The sequence below is a fragment of the Balaenoptera borealis genome, assembly GCF_965194805.1.
Source record: "Balaenoptera borealis genome assembly, chromosome: 12".
Lineage (NCBI taxonomy): Eukaryota > Metazoa > Chordata > Mammalia > Artiodactyla > Balaenopteridae > Balaenoptera > Balaenoptera borealis.
In genome coordinates, this window is record NC_138869.1 from 6,529,543 (window position 1) to 6,547,136 (window position 17,594).

Below are 17,594 nucleotides of genomic sequence, written 5' to 3' on the forward strand. Positions count from 1 at the left end.
AGGTGACTAGATCAGTAATCAAAAACTCTGGACAAAAAGAAGCTGTGGACCTGATTGATGGCTTCACTGGTGAATTCTACCAAATAGTTTAAGAAGAACTTACTCCAAGCCTTCTCAAACTCATCTAAAAAAATTCAGGAGAAAGAACATTTCCAACTCACTCTATGAGGCTGGCATTGCCGTGATACCCCCCAAATATCTCTGGCCCATCTTCTAGATGGTCACCAGAGGATTTTTCTAAAACATCCAGCCAGAGGGATTTCCCTGGCGGTCCAGTGGTTAGGACTCCACGCTCTCACTGCCGAGGCTCGGGTTCAATCCCTGATCGGGGAACTAAGATCCCACAAGCTGTGTGGGGCGGCCCCAAAACAAATAAAAATAAAAACAAAATAAAATATCCAGCCAGATGGGTTCTTCGCCCAGTGACCTGAATCTGGTTCCTGTAAGATCTATTTCCTGTTGTAAAGAGAGGAGCATTGGTGCCTCCAGAATCAGGCTGAACACATATGGACCCAATCTAAGAGCCTCAGCCCCCCAGGGATGGGCCCCACAGCACACAGACACAGCTGAAGGGAGTATTAGTGAAATGAAAGGCCATCCTGAGGCTACGGCTCAGGACGCAGCACAGAGCCAAGGAGATGCAAATTAAGAAACAGGCCCTGAGAGACAAGAAATCTCGGGGGGGAGGGAAGGGAGGATGGAAGACAGCCACGTGGATGTCCCCCAAGCTGGGGCAAGCACTTCCTGCTCCAGCAAACATGAGCTTGCCTCCAATCCTCCCTCCGGATTCCAAGGAGGTGAGTCTCCAGAGACTGGTGGAGGGAGGAGAAAGGAGAGAAGAAGGTAGAAGTGAACTGAATGGTACTTCCTGTCACACACTGTCCCACCAACAGCCTCGTCTGACAGGCCCACTGGCTGTGGGCTGAGATCTTTGCTCCCATTTCATTCACTGTATCTCACTGGTCTTCATGCCCTTAGTGGTTAGCATACAGAAGGTGTTTATTTTTTTTTAAACACATTTATTTATTTTATTTACTTATTTATTTTATTTTTGGCTGTGTTGGGTCTTCGTTGCTGAGCGTGGGCTTTCTCTAGTTGCGGCGAGCGGGGGCTACTCTTGGTTGAGGTGCGTGGCCTTCTCATTGTGGTAGCTCTCCTTGCTGCGGAGCACAGGCTTTAGGCGCGCGAGCTTCAGGAGTTGCGGCACGCGGGCTCAGTAATTGTGGCTCACAGGCTCAGTAGTTGTGGCGCACGGGCCTAGCTGCTCCACGGCATGTGGGATCTTCCCGGACCAGGGCTTGAACCCGTGTCCCCTACATTGGAAGGCAGATTCTCAACCACTGCGCCACCAGGGAAGCCCCCAGTAGGTGTTTCATAAAGACTGCTGAATGACTGAAATTTGAGGCCTGGAGAGTTCAGCATCTGATCCCTGGTGACACGAGGGTAAGACGAGGAGAAAGGATTTGGATTCGTCTAAATCCACTGCCTCTACTCCTTCCATTCCACGGTGCTAAGAAGGATTTTGCTCACCTCCTAGGCCACCGCTCAGCCCCTCGTCCGGGCTCTCTGGACACCGGACACACTGCAGGACGAGGCCCCCAGCCCTTCTCTCTGATTTGGAAACAGCTCCCAATCCATCCTGCAGGCGAGCGTTCAGCTCTGGTCACCCGGCACAGCAAACATCCCCAGCTGCATTCAAACACGAGAAGGACGGGCCTGGAAATCTGTATTTTCAACAAGGACGCCAGGAATTCTGACTTGGAAAGGTTTGGTGTTCCATGTCCTGGATCCCAGGGAAGCTGGTTAGTATTTCTCAGCCTCAATTTCCCAGAGCTGAAAAAATGAGGCTAATAATTCACATGCAGGGGCGGGGCTGGCACAGATGAGGTGAGGCCCCGACCCACGGTGAACACTCGTTAAATGATACTTAATTCCTACCAGTGAATATGAGTTCATTTCAAGGGGTTGATGAGAGCCAGGGAGAGAGAAAATAACTCTTTACCCTGCAGAAAGTCCTTGCATCTCAAATACAGTATCAGCACTCCTTCTGGGCCCTCCACGTAGCTCTTCATTCTTTTCAAACTCCAAACTCTGCAAACCTCTCCTCTTTCCGACTAAATAAATCATGAAAAGATTCAAAGTCTGGGCCTCGTGAGCTTCCCCTGGAATGGAGTGAAAAGCAGACACGTGCTCCCCGGGCACAAGGAGCAAAGTCCTACGTCTGCAAAATGGTCAAAAATGAGTCATTTCATTTGTGGAGAATGAATACATCTGATCTTGCAAATGTTTCGCCTCGGGGAAAAGAAGCGCACGCGAATTCTCAAACAGCCTTCTCCTGGAAAAGCAGTTTCCTACTGCCCGGGGAGGCTGAGACAGCCAAGCAGAAAGACAGTGCCTCAGGTCACTGGAGCCTAAAGGGAAATAACCTCCCCATGAAGGGGCCCTGGGGAGGGTGTGAGCAACAGGGGGTCGTCTCTCAGGGTTCAGTTCCTTAACATTCAGCAAAGAATCAGCTCAGGGCGTCCATCAATACCTCACTTTGCCAGCCTAACGAAACCCAGACGTCAAAGGTGGCCCCTTCTGCCCACTATTTTTAGTGAGGGTTTGTTGTGGACGTAGGGATGTGAAGGATTCTCCACTGACCAAGGTGAATGGTCCACTTTTCTTTTTCCCTGCAAGTTCATGGCCTGAAAATATTTATGGGTCCTGAATTCAATAAAACGAACATTAGCTTGTCCATGTTCTATATGCAAGATATCATGCTGGGGCTCCAGGGATACCTAGTGATACCAAGGTAAATTCATTCCACTAAGGCCCTTGCGGCCTGCTGTGTGCCTGGCAGGTGCTGGCCCTACCTGGAAACGACCCAGGGCCACATCCGGGGTCCATTACGCTGCCCGGGGAAGTAAGACAGGGGCTCACCTCACTAGGACGCAAAAGCAGCATGAACTTGCGTATCAAAAGCAAGCACAGCAGCTACAGAAGGCAAGGGTGAAACCAAGCAGGACCCTGTGGGGCTCCTCCTGGGCAAGGAGCCTCTCTGTTCAGCCTCTATGACCTTCCCTGAGTTCCAAAGGGCAGTTCAAACAGTTGCCAATCAGGGAAGGGAGGGGATTCAGAGACAAGGGAGGAGAAGACAAGAAACAACAGTGCAGCCTTGGGGCAGGGTCCTGGTTCCCCCTCAAGGGATACACAAAACAATATCTTTGAGCTCTTTACAGAACTAAAACCCCTACACAAATGGAAGATGTCAGCATTCTTCATTCCAGAGAAGACCACCTGAGGCCAGATTAAAGGAACCAGAGAAGCTCATCAAGAGACCACAGAGACCAGATTAAAGGACTGCAGGTCCCGCACACACCCCACCCTTGAACCATTGCTATAAAACTCCTCAGCAAATCCTCCTGGGTGGGGACAACACAGTTTTCAAGGGCAGGAGTCCGCTGTGTCCCCCCCCTTTGCCTGGCAAAGCAATAAAGCTCTTCTTTTCTACTTCACCCCAAACTGTCTCTGAGATTCGGTTCGGCACCGGTGCACAGAGGCCAGGTTTTCAGCATCAAGGGGTGGAGGGGAGGACAGCACTTCAGCCATGCCCCCCTCAATCCCCCCAAGCCGCTGCCTCCCTCAAAGTGTCAGGGAGGCAGCAGCTTGGGGGAATTCCGAGAAAGGCACAGGTCTGCCCCGTGGAGGGGGCGGAGGAAACAGCACAAGTCACACGCACAAGCCGGAAGGCAGGCAGCGGGTCACTGGATGCGTTTAGAAGGCGAGGAGCACCGCTGGGTGGGAGCAAGCAGGAAGTCGAGGGGGACGTAGTGGAAAACCAGGCTGCACAGGTGGGAGGTGCCGGCCGAGGGGCAAAGGGGATCGTGGAGGAGACGCAGAGGGTCCCTGTTGCAGAGCACTCCCTCTGGCGGCCCTGAGGGCCGAGGGGCTACGGAGAGGCCACCCGGCGGGGTCTGGGCTCACTGACAGAAGAGACCCCACGACGCTCTTCCCTGGAAACCCAATTCTGCAGCTGTGCTGGGAGGCAGTGACCTGAGCATGGGGAGAGGACTGGGACCCATCAGGGGTCAGACCTGAGCAGTCTGGCAGCTCCTGGTCCTGAGCAAAGGGAGGGCTGTGTGTACGTGCGTGCGTGCGTGCATGCGTGTGTGTGTGTGTGTGTGTGTGTGTGTGTGTGTGTGCTGTGGCCACACCAGCGAGCAAAGGGTGTGACACGTGGCCAAGGCCTGATGCCGGCGTCCACGGCCCCGGGGCTGAAACGCAGGATGGAGACGCAGTCCAGACCTGAACACGGCACCTTCAAGTCCTGACAGTTTCCACCCACGACCCAGGAGTGCACACAGCCAAGCGGGCCGGAGCCATCGGGGTGGGGTCCTCAGCCCTAGAAGAGCTGAAACGCAGCCCTCTCTGCCCGCGCTCCCATCAGTTTTCTTCCTTGCCTGGCTCCTCTGCGCCAGGGCGTCCTGCCGAGAACCGTGTGGCTGGAGCTGGGAGCATATGTTCACGCTGCACTCCGCCGCCCGCGTCCCGAGGCCATTCCTGTTCCCACCAGGCAGCCAAGCGATGCAGCTCCGGGTCCCTGCACGCGTCCTCCCCCCTCCCCCGAGGGGAGAACCCTCCTCCCTGGGCCTGGCTCCAGCGTCAGCGCCTTCAAAGAACCACCTTCCCGACAGCCCTCCACCACCACCACGAGATGCTGAGGCTGGAGGTGGGGGGCTGGCTGGGCGCCCAGGCTCTTCAGGGCCATTCGCCGGCCACCTCGAGGTTTGCTCACCCTGCACACACCTCCCACCGCTACTCATGGGGAGGCCGGCTGGACCCACAGGTCTCAGGAGACCTCAGTGCAGGGCCCCATCTCAGCCGCGGCACCTTCTGGGTGAGTGTGTCAGTCAGAGAGGGGGGCTCCCAGATCCCAACGGGGTGGGGGGCGGGGGGGGGGCGGAACCTCACCCCCCCATCCACGAGCCAATCCCCTTCCAGCGTCATTGCACACCCCCAGTGCCGGGACGCTCACTGCTCAGCAACCCACCCTCCCCTCGGACGGCTCGTGACTTTTAATAAGAGGTCATACACGGGTACAGTTCACAGCCCAGCGACAGCACAGGGACTCAGACGAGGCTCGCGGCCACCCCGTCCCCGCCTGCCCTGCCCCCCACCTCCCGAGAGAACATTCTACAGCTGCCTGTGTCCCCTGCCCTTGCCCCAGGATGTGACGTGAGGCCCACGCTCTCCTGCACCTGGCTCTGTTCATGGGCGGCACCCCGGGCCTCGTCCCCGCCGGCAGCCGCCAGCACACCCCGCTCTCACAGCTGCAGTACTGGGATGTCCCTGAATGCCCGGCCGGGCCTCCTCCTGCATCTCCTGGACACCCTCTGTCCCTCAGAGCGTCTCCCCCAGCCCCTTCAGGCCCTCATCCTTGTGACACTCTGCTCGGTCCCCTCGAGTGTGCCTCTGCTTCCGGCTGGGACCCTGCATGACTCGGGGCCACCAGCCCCAGCCCCCCCACTGGCCCCGCCCGTGACCCCTGGGCTAAGCCACAGCCGAGTGCATGGGGTACTGACCCCAGGGAGCCTCCCCGGGATGCAGCCACCTGCACCTCTGCCTCTGGCTCCGCAGGCTGCCCAGAGGACCCCACCCCGCCCGACACTGCCAGCGCCAGACCCGGATGAGCATCCCCTCTCCCCAGGGGGTCACGGGGAGGCACCTACCCTCCGGTCTGCAGCCAGTGGGCCCCGGGGCCCCTGTGGCTCTTTAATTGCCTCCTTGCCTCTCCTTCCTGCCCCCACTCTCCCCACCACCCACTGTCTCCCATCCCCCATGGCTTTCTTGGCCCCAGCTCAAGCCTTGAGACCTGCTGCACCAGCCCCTGGGCTGAGGCACTAACACCTTCCGCTTGGTCCAGTCAGAGCCCCCAGCTGGTAGGGGTGGGGAGGCGGAGGGGTCTCCGCCGCAGGCCCCGAGAAAGTACCATCAGTCTGCTCCACGCACCCTGGAGAAACACTGCGGTCCAGGCTGCGAGCCCGTCCCTCCACCAAACTCCCCAAAGACTTGCCCCACCTGCCCAGCCTGGCCTCAGGGGCTGTCTGAGCTGAGACGATTCTGGTCCTACGTGGGTCACAGCCCAGGCAAACCGGGTCACCATCAGCCCCGACGGGAAGGAACCACCACCAGGCGGGGTGACCTCTGTGAAGGTCACTCAAGGACCAGGAAAGCCCATGCAGTAAACTGGCGCTCTCGCTCCAGGACCCCAAGCCAGCACAGCACGGCCGAGGTGCCCAGGTGGCGGGCAGGGCTCTGATCTGGCCAGACCCCGTCAGAGAGAAAGCGAAGCACATGGTTTCACCGCCACCGCCCACCCCCAGGACAGAGGCACAGACGGAGGCTGATGACACACGTACCTGACGCTGCGGGAGCTCTCTCCTTCCAACCTGCAACGAGAGAGAACACACGCTTAGAACGCAGACCCTCCGCTGCCGGGGACCCACGCGAGGATGTTAGACGTGGGGCCCCTGAGCCCCGCTGCCCAGGATCCCTTCTCCAGCCTCAGCAAGCTGCCCCCCACCCAGCCCCAGGGCCACCTCTAGAAGCTTTAGGGCTCCTCTCCCACCCCCCTCATGCCCGTCACTTCAAAGGTGATCGTTTTTACAGGAGTTGGGGAGCAACCCCAGAGTTGCAGGGGGAGCAACGGTTCCAGAACTCCGTGTCCAGGCTCTGCAAGACAGCAACCAGACCAGTGAACGAATGAATGCGTGTGGGCGCTGCGCCGGCCTTGCCGCTGCCCCTGCTTGGTATTTGCAGCGTGTCTCCCCACTCCCAGCTCTATTTTCAAGTGCCCAGAAATCAATTACACTGCTTTACAAAGGAGACAAGGCTGAATGTCAAGAAACCAGACAATAAGATCGTATCACGCGCACTTGAACTTTCATGTAGACCGAGAAACACGCGGAATCCATCAACAGCGACGACTTCTGCTCTGTAAGCCGAGAGAAAGGGACTTTGGGATTAAACAGCTCAGGGCGAAAGAGGCTGGTGGGCTTCCTGGGTCTGAACAAGCAAAGGGCTGCGAGTAAGCACATTTGGGACTCTAATCCCTGAACATCCCAAATTGGATTTCACTGCCAGACAGCCTGAGAAATAAAAACACGCTTAACCCAAAGTCAGATGACTTTTCTTTCAGCAAGTTGCCTTTCCAGTCATCTTGAAGACTGGCTGCACGGCCCCCTCAGCACGGAAGCCGGGGGGCGGCTTCTCCCACTGAGCCAGCCTGGCTGACCTCAGGAGACCACGCTGTGCCCTGTCCCCCTGTCTGCTGCGTCGGAGAAGATGTCATCCCGGTTGCCTTTCAAGCTGATGGACAGGCCGGTGCAGGACCGTGTCTCTGGGATGCCGGCAGCTGGTGGTTGTCCAGAACACCATGTCCACGGCTCTCGCTGTAGCCACACAACGCCACAGGCCACGGAGCGTGTCTCAGCGTCACGCTCAGGTGTCTCATGTGTCACAGCCACAGGCCACGTCCCGTCAAGCCTCGGGTGCCACCAATGATGACGATGAGACACGCTCCTTATTCGGTCCTCACTGTGTGCCAAGCCCTGGGCTGGGCCCTGACGCAGGTAATCTGTGATTTCCACAGCAACCTGGCAGGTCCGGCACGGTCCCCGCTGAGCACATGAGGGACTGAGGGTCCCGGAGGCTAAGTGCCACAGTCACATGACCGGCCAGTGCCAGGTGCATTTTGAACCCAGATATGCCAACTCCACCCTCTTCCTGCCAGGCCGAGCTCCTGACGCAACCTGAGCGGCCAGCAAACCACATTCTGCCGTGTTCAAAGTCTGGGCAGAGGTGACAGGGCTGGTGATGGAAGGGGACACGGGTTTGCAGGTGTGTGATTCCTGATCAGGAACTGGTTACCCAGGGATACTGTCATTTATAAGAAATGTGTATTTACATATTTGGTCATTCAGATGACCAAAGTGTTACCAAACGCAAGTCCATGTGCCCGACACACAGTGAATCCAAACAATACAAAAATGTCGCGTGTGGAGCAGAGAAAGGTTTATTGCAGGGCTGTGCAAGGAGACAGGTGGCTCATGCCTTAAAAACCCCCAAAGGTGAGGGAGGGGCGTGGTTAATTGTTGAGAACTTCTCGGTGTCAGATCCTTTGTCCTTGAGGTCAGGACCTGGGCAGGGAACGATGTTCCTGTAACCCTCCACCAAAACAAATGTTATTCTCTGTTATTTCTCTGACAAGAAAGGGCAAGGTCCCAAGGCTCGACTTTCGCCCTCCGAGGTCCAGGCCCGGCTAAGAGGAGGGGGTCCCTGCGGGGACTGGGTGCCCTGCCTGGGAGCATCCGTCTGGGTCCTCCCGCCAGTGCCCAGGCCTGGCTGAAGAGGCAGATCTCAGCTGGCGGCGCCCTCAGGGCCAGGTCCCCAGAGCCTGCCCAGCTGTCATCGCCGAGGCAGCCGGGAGCCCAGGACCCAGCCGGCCCTCAGGCTCCTCAGGCCACCCAAACGGGAGGCGGGGGGAGCGTGTGCCAGGTCCCACGGACCGCAACCCGTGCAGACTGCTGCCACCACTAGGTCCCGTAGGTGGGGACGGGGAGAGGTTCACCGCCACCTCAAGGCCTGGGCCCGGCCAGTGGGCAGCCGTGGCGAGGACCCTGCGGGACACGGCCTGTCCCCCGGGCCGCCCAGCTCACCCGCCGGCCTGAGCCCCGGGGAGAAGGCCGTGATCCGCCTCTTACTGCGCTCTCCGCCGCGAGGACCACCGGTGGCGGAGGGTGGCGTCTAACCGCGGAGCTAAGGGTCTCACACTAACCTTCCTGCTCTCAGGGTCTTGCAGTAATGGTTTTGGTTGCTCAGTAACGGCCGAGTGCTATGGGCCACGCGCCTGCGCAAGCCCCTATTACAAAAATATCTTTCTCATGTGCAGTTGGTCTTCATCCACAGTTTCCTGCTCAAAGCTTCCAGAACCCTTGGGTTTTCCTGAGAGATAAGAGCGGTGGGAGCAGCACGAAGGGGGACAGAGCCCCCAGTTCGCCACTCAAGCACCCAGGCCCACTGTCACAGGCGGATGGGCCTGGGCTCCCCTGGCAGCACCCAGCCCGCCCCTTGCGCTCACCAGCGGCAAGGAGACAGCAGGTAGTTCCCAGCTGCCTGCGTGTAAACCCCTGTCCAGAAGGACCCTGGACTCCCTTCCAAGTGGGCATCAGCGCCCACCATCACGGCCACACTGCCTGGACGCTGGCAGGTGATGAAGACCGGAACGGACCTTGTGCCCTCTCCCCCAGGGGCCGAGACAAGGTCAAACCAGCCCTCTGTCAGCTGGAGACTCTCCGAAGCCGTTCTCAGGAAGCCCTGGCAAAAGCCGGCACGGATGGGTGAGGTAGGCTGATGCCCGATCAGAGGAGCTGGCCAGTAAAGCTGCTGCCTGAAGCTCCCTGACTCACGCAGCGGGAAGGGTGGCTTCCACAGATGATGCGTCCCACGCCCGGAGCCCAGCAAGGGCCTGGCACCCAGCAGGCTCCAAGGAAAAGGCTGCCGTGTGAACCCACGATGGAGTTGGCCCAAACCCCACACGCTGAGAGCCACACGCCGCGGAGTCACGCTTACACCAAGGACAGCACGTTCCGAGGCCCCTCGGAACCCCAGGGCATATCGCTGCCGGTCCTCGGACAGAAGGAGCAATGAACGACGCAGAGGGGGGTGGGCAGGTGAGGCCTGTGTGCGCGCAGACGTGGCGCCAGCGGGTACTGGGCAGCAGGCAGCGGGAGCAGCCCAGAGCCCTCTGGTTTCCTGCCCATGAATGGGAACCAGGAACAGGATGACTTCCCAAACTGGCACGAATGGAGGTGAGGTCACAGAAGTGGCCTCATACCTCTTAACCCAACCTCAGGGGATTGTCCCCAGCGGGTCGTCCAGAGCCAGGACGAGGCTTTACACGTGTGATGCTCAGGTCAGAGATGCCTTCGTTTGGGATGCTCTAGACACACCTGGAGATAAGGATGCTGGCACAAGGAGTTTACTTGGGAGGTGAAGGCAAGGGAAGTGAGAAGACAAAGAGAAGTTGCCTAATTACGGCTGTTATCAAGCTGCCCCCCACGGTGGGAGCCCTCCACTGCAGGCAACAAGAACTGGTCCACCAGAGAGCCCTGGGGGCCAGTGCGGAGTTCCCACCCAAGGGGTAAGGCTGCTGCAGTCCTAGCTGAGTCTGCTCCTAGGGGACAGTAAGTCTCCACACTCCAGCCTGCCACACAGGAGGCCAAGGGGTCTCCAGCCTCAAGAGAAGACCCCAGGCACAGAGGTGCTGGCGGTTGGAAGTGAGAGGCTGGGGTGAGGGGCTCTGCAGCCAGTGCTCCCTGGACTAAGAGAGAGCCCCCTGCTGTCCTTATGATAACACCATGGATAACTGAGCCGCCATGTGGACTTCAGAATGTCAAGCGTACAAGTGATCATTTCGTCCTCTTGTTTCACTTCTGTGGCGGATCCTGCAGACTGACTCATTCAACATGTGTGCCAACCCCTCCTTCCATGCCTTGTGTATGTTAGCCTCTGGAAAACTGAAATCTACATTTCTCAGACACCCTTGCATCTAGAGTTCAGCAGGTGACCTGAGTTCCTCTGGACAGATGTCTACGTAAGATTTAAAAGGTGGAAGCAAACAACACAGGGTGGTGGAGGGATGGGGCTCCTGGCTGGCAAGGAACAGAGGGGTCTGGGCCTGAGCATTACGGACAGTGGGGTTTCCATGGCAACACAGTCAGGTGGGGGTAGGCGACTGTCCAGGCTGTGTTGTCCCTGGCTATGGGGCATCCAATCTTGGTCCCCCGGCAGTCCTGGAATCTCAGTCCTAACACCCAGGAATAAGTCCTCTCCTGCTCAAATCAGAAAGAGTGGATTCTGTTGTCTACAACTAATCACTGTGACTGATACAAATTCAGATTCTGAAATCACCTCTATTGTTTTTCCTGTGTGGAAGAAATACAGAAACGTTTAAGATAAACAAGTAAAAATCATCTGTAATCCACCACCTGGAGGTACTGAAACACATCAAGACACACAGTAATCAAACTGACAAAAATTAAAGACAAAGAAAAATTATTGAAGGCAACGTGGAAAAAATGACAAATAACATACAAGGGAACTCCCATAAGGTTAACAGCTGATTTCTCAGCAGAAACTCTACAAGCCAGAAGGGAGTGGCATGATATACTTAAAGTGATGAAAGGGAAGAAACTACAACCAAGATTACTCTACCTGGCAAGGATCTCATTCAGATTCAAGGGAGAAATCAAAAGCTTTACAGACAAGCAAAAGCTCAGAGAATTCAGCACCACCAAACCAGCTCTACAACAAATGCTAAAGGAACTTCTCTAAGTGGGAAACACAGGAGAAGAAAAGGACGTACAAAAACAAACCCATAACAATTAAGAAAATGGTCATAGGAACATACATATCGATAATTACCTTAAACGTGAATGGACTAAATGCTCCAACCAAAAGACACAGGCTCGCTGAATGGATACAAAAACAAGACCCATATATATGCTGTCTACAAGAGACCCACTTCAGACCTAGGGACACATACAGACTGAAAGTGAGGGGATGGAAAAAGATATTCCATGCAAATGGAAATCAAAAGAAAGCTGGAGTAGCAATACTCATATCAGATAAAATGGACTTTAAAATAAAGAATGTTACAAGAGACAAGGAAGGATACTACATAATGATCAAGGGATCAATCCAAGAAGAAGATATAACAATTATAAATATATATGCACCCAACACAGGAGCACCTCAATACATAAAGCAACTGCTAACAGCTATAAAAGAGGAAATCGACCTTAACACAATAATAACGGGGGACTTTAACACCTCACTTACACCAATGGACAGATCATCCAAACAGAAAATTAATAAGGAAACACAAGCTTTAAATGACACAATAGACCAGATAGATTTAATTGATATTTATAGGACATTCCATCCAAAAACAGCAGATTACACTTTCTTCTCAAGTGCGCACAGAACATTCTCCAGGATAGATCACATCTTGGGTCACAAATCAAGCCTCAGTAAATTTAAGAAAACTGAAATCATATCAAGCATCTTTTCTGACCACAACGCTATGAGATTAGAGATCAATTACAGGGGGAAAAAAACCGTAAAAATCACAAACACATGGAGATTAAACAATACATTACTAAATAAGCAAGAGATCACTGAAGAAATCAAAGAGGAAATAAAAAAATACCTACACACAAATTACAATGAAACCACGATGATCCAAAACCTATGGGATGCAGCAAAAGCACTTCTAAGAGGGAAGTTTATAGCAATACAAGCCTACCTCAAGAAACAAGAAAAATCTCAAATAAACAATCTAACCTTACAACCTAAAGGAACTAGAGAAGGAAGAACAAAGAAAAACCCCAAAGTTAGTAGAAGGAAAGAAATCATAAAGATCAGAGCAGAAATAAATGAAATAGAAACAAAGAAAACAATAGTAAAGATCAATAAAACTAAAAGCTGTTTCTTTGAGAAGATAAACAAAATTAATAAACCTTTAGCCAGACTCATCAAGAAAAAGAGGGAGAGGACTCAAATCAATAAAATTAGAAATGAAAAAGGAGAAGTTACAACAGACACCGCAGAAATACAAAGCATCCTAAGAGACTACTACAAGCAACTCTATGCCAATAAAATGGACAACCTGGAAGAAATGGACAAATTCTTAGAAAGGTATAACCTTCCAAGACTGAACCAGGAAGAAATAGAAAATATGAACAGACCAATCACAAGTAATGAAATTGAAACTGTCATTAAAAATCTTCCAACAAACAAAAGTCCAGGACCAGATGGCTTCACAGGTGAATTCTATCGAACATTTGGAGAAGAGCTAACACCCATCCTTCTCAACCTCTTCCAAAAAATTGCAGAGGAAGGAACACTCTCAAACTCATTCGATGAGGCCACCATCACCCTGATACCAAAACCAGAAAAAGATACTGCAAAAAAAGAAAATTACAGACCAATATCACTGACGAATATAGATGCAAAAATCTTCAACAAAATACCAGCAAACAGAATCCAACAACACATTAAAAGGATCATACACCATGATCAAGTGGGATTTATCCCAGGAATGCAAGGATTCTTCAATATACACAAATCAATCAATGTGATATACCTTATTAACAAATTGAAGAATAAAAACCATATGATCATCTCAATAGATGCAGAAAAAGCTTTTGACAAAAGTCAACACCCATTTAAAATAAAAACTCTCCAGAAAGTGGGCACAGAGGGAACCTACCTAACATAATAAAGGCCATATACGACAAACCACAGCAAACATCATTCTCAATGGTGAAAAACTGAAAGCATTTCCTCTAAGATCAGAAACAAGACAAGGATGTCCACTCTCACCACTATTTTTTTTAATAAGTATTTTAATTAATTAATTAATTAATTTTATTTTTTGCTGTGTTGGGTCTTCGTTTCTGTGCAAGGGCTTTCTCTAGTTGTGGCAAGTGGGGGCCACTCTTCATCGCGGTGCGCGGGCCTCTCACTATCGTGGCTTCTCCCGTTGCGGAGCACAGGCTCCAGACGCGCACGCTCAGTAGTTGTGGCTCACGGGCCTAGTTGCTCCACGGCATGTGGGATCTTCCCAGACCAGGGCTCGAACCCGTGTCCGCTGCATTGGCAGGCAGATTCTCAACCACTGCACCACCAGGGAAGCCCTCTCACCACTATTATTCAACATAGTTTTGGAAGTCCTAGCCATGGCAATCAGAGAAGAAAAAGAAATAAAAGGAACACAAACTGCAAAAGAAGAAGTAAAACTGTCACTGTTTGCAGATGACATGATACTATACATAGAGAATCCTAAAGATGCCACCAGAAAACTGCTAGAACTAATCAATGAATTTGGTAAAGTTGCAGGATACAAAATGAATGCACAGAAATCTCTTGCATTCCTATACACTAACAATGAAAGATCAGAAAGAGAAATTAAGGAAACAATCCCATTCACCATTGCAACAAAAAGAATAAAATACCTAGGAATAAACCTACCTAAGGAGGTAAAAGACCTGTACTCGGAAAACTATAAGACCCTGATGAAAGAAATTAAAGATGATACCAACAGATGGAGAGATATACCATGTTCTTAGATTGGAAGAATCAATATTGTGAAAATGACTATACTACCCAAAGCAATCTACAGATTCAATGCAATCCCTATCAAATTACCAGTGGCATTTTTTACAGAACTAGAACAAAAAATATTAAAATTTGTATGGAGACACAAAAGACCCCGAATAGCCAAAGCAGTCTTGAGGGAAAAAAAACGGAGCTGGAGGAATCAGACGCCCTGACTTCAAACTATACTACAAAGCTACAGTAATCAAGACAATATGGTACTGGCACAAAAACAGAAATATAGATCAATGGAACAGGATAGAAAGCCCAGAGATAAACCCACGCACCTATGGTCAACTAATCTATGACAAAGGGGGCAAGGATATACAATGGAGGAAAGACAGCCTCTTCAATAAGTGGTGCTGGGAAAACTGGACAGCTACATGTAAAAGAATGAAATTAGAACACTCCCTAACACCATACACAAAAATAAACTCAAAATGGATTCGAGACCTAAATGTAAGACCGGACACTATAAAACTCTTAGAGGAAAACATAGGCAGAACACTCCAGGACGTTAATCACAGCAAGATCCTTTTTGACTCACCTCCTAGAGAAATAGAAATAAAAACAAAAATAAACAAATGGGACCTAATGAAACTTCAAAGCTTTTGCACAGCAAAGGAAACCACAAACAAGACGAAAAGACGACCCTCAGAATGGGAGAAAGTATCTGCAAACGAAGCAACGGACAAAGGATTAATCTCCAAAATATATAAGCAGCTCATGCCACTCAATGTTAAAAAAACAAACAACCCAACCCAAAAATGGTCGGAAGTCCTAAATAGACATTTCTCCAGAGAAGATATACAGATTGCCAACAAACACATGAAAGGATGCTCAACATCACTAATCATTAGAGAAATGCAAATCAAGACTACAATGAGGTATCACCTCACACCAGTCAGAATGGCCATCATCCAAAAATCTACAAACAATAAATGCTGGAGAGGGTGTGGAGAAAAGGGAACCCTCTTGCACTGTTGGTGGGAATGTAAATGGATACAGCCACTATGGAGAACAATATGGAGGTTCCTTAAAAAACTAAAAATAGAATTACCATATGACCCAGCAATCCCACTATTGGGCATATACCCTGAGAAAACCATAATTCAAAAAGACACATGCACCCCAATGTTCATTGCAGCACTATTTACAATAGCCAGGTCATGGAAGCAACCTAAATGCCCATCAACAGACGAATGGATAAAGAAGATGTGGTACATATATACAATGGAATATTACTCAGCCATAAGAAGGAACGAAATTGGGTCATTTGTAGAGTCGTGGATGGATCTAGAGACTGTCATACAGAGTGAAGTAAGTCAGAAAGAGAAAAACAAATATCGTATATTAACGCATATAAGTGGAACCTAGGAAAATGGTACAGATGAACCGGTTTGCAGGGCAGAAATAGAGGCACAGATGTAGAGAACAATCGTATAGACACCAAGGGGGGAAAGTGGTGGGAGGGGGTGGTGGTGGGATGAATTGGGAGATTGGGATTGACATGTATACACTAATATGTATAAAATAGATAACTAATAAGAACCTGCTGTATAAAAAATAAATAAAATAAAATTTAAAAATTCCAGAAATAAAAGACAAATACAATCCGTACATAAAAAAAAAAAAAAATCACCTGTAATCCACCACCTGGAGGTACTGTAATAATTTTGCATGTTTATCTCCAGGCTTTGTTTTTTTATTATTATTTTTATATAGTCAAAATGATGCAGTTTATATCATTCTATTTATGCCAGCTCTGCTCACTTAATGTGGATTATGAACATCCCAGTGGCCTTGGCCACGAGGCCCTCAGCTCCCTAGACCAAGTCAGGTTCCTCTCCATCCACTCTTTTTTATTTATTTATTTATTTATTTTTAAATTACTGTATTGAGGTATAATTGACACAGAAAAAGCTGTATGTATTTAGATGATTTTGGAGATAAGTATATGTCTGTGACACCATCACCACAATCAATGCCATAAACATATCCATCACCTCCAGAAGTTTCCTCCACCCCCTTTATTTACTGTTTTTTTTGTGGTAAGAATACTTAACAGAAGATCTATCCTCTTAGCCAAGTTCCAAGCATTTAATAAGGTATTATTATCTCTACGGACTATGCCATGCAAATCTCTAGAACTTACTCATGTTGCACGACTGAAACTTTGTACCCTTTGACCATCGCCTGTGCATTTCCCTCTCCCCAGCCGCTGGCAGCCACTGCTCTACTCTCTTCTATGAGTTTGACTATTTTAGATCCCTCATATAAGTGGCATTATGTAGAATTTGTCCTTCTGACATTTCACTGAGCATCACACCCTCCAGGTTTATCCATGTTGTGACATGACAGGATTCCCTTTTTTAAGGCAGAATAATAGTCCATTGCATGTATATATCATATTTTCTTTATCCCTTCATCAGTCAATGCACATTTAGGTTGCTTCCGTGTCTTGGCTATTGTGAACAATGATGCAATGAATAGGGGGGCAAATATCTCCTTGAGATCCTGATTTCACTTCCTTTGTGTACATACTCAGAAGTGGGATTGCGGGATCATATGGTAGCTCTATTTCTAACTTTTTGTCTGGCTTTGGTGTCAGAGTAATGCTGGCTCATGAAATTAGTTCAGAAGGGTTCCTTCTTCTATTTTTTGGAAGAGTTTAAGAAGGATTGGTATTAATTCTTATTTAAATGTTTGGTAGATTTCCCCTGTGAAGACATCTGGTCCTGGGTTTTTCTTTGTTGGTTTTTCTTTTTTTCTGGTCCTGGTAATTCAGCTCTTTCAATCTCCATATTTATTATTGGTCCGTTCAGGCTTTCTATTTCTTCTTCATTCCATTTTGGCAGGTTGCATGTTTCTAGGAATTTATCCATCTCTTCTAGGTTGTCTAATTTATTGACATAGAATTGTTCACAATAGTTTCTTACAGTCTTTGTGCAGAGCATCCTTTGTCCCTGACTCTGGTGATGTTGTTCAGTAACGTCCCCGAAGTAGAAATATTGGCTGCATCATAGAGCGTGAATATGGTTAAGGCTCCTTCATACACAGGGCCACACTGCACCCGGGAAGACCTAAGTGCCACCCCCCTTGAATGTGAGGGCTAAGAGACAAGAGATGAATCTTTAGAGCAGCGGTGCACACGGACCACCTGAAGATCTGATTAAAATTCAGACTGTGATACAGGAGGTGGGGAGTGGGGCCTGAGACGCTGCATTTCTAACAAGTTCCCCGGAGAATCCCCCCAGAGGCCCTCAGCCTGCCTGCTCTTCCCTGCCAGTATCTGGGCTCCGCACTGACACAGCCCCTGGGCACCTGTACCTCAGCCTCCAAGGCAGTAGCCCCAGCAGCAAAGCCTGTGCTTCTTTCCAGCCTGCTTGCCT

The 17,594-nt window shown here is 50.6% G+C and overlaps 1 protein-coding gene across 8 annotated transcripts in view; it reads right to left on the bottom strand.

Annotated features, from left to right (window-relative positions):
* The window catches only part of IQSEC1 (IQ motif and Sec7 domain ArfGEF 1), a 333,736-nt gene that overhangs the window by 229,035 nt on the left and 87,107 nt on the right, over window positions 1-17,594 (bottom strand). For all 8 annotated transcript variants that reach the window (XR_014232235.1, XM_082345195.1, XM_082345194.1 and 5 more), the window contains exon 2: window positions 6,402-6,431. Coding sequence is in view for 7 of the 8 variants with exons in the window: in XM_082345195.1 (XP_082201321.1) it covers window positions 6,402-6,431 (30 nt within the window). In the remaining variant the exon portion in view is untranslated. The remainder of the gene's footprint in view (window positions 1-6,401; window positions 6,432-17,594) is intronic.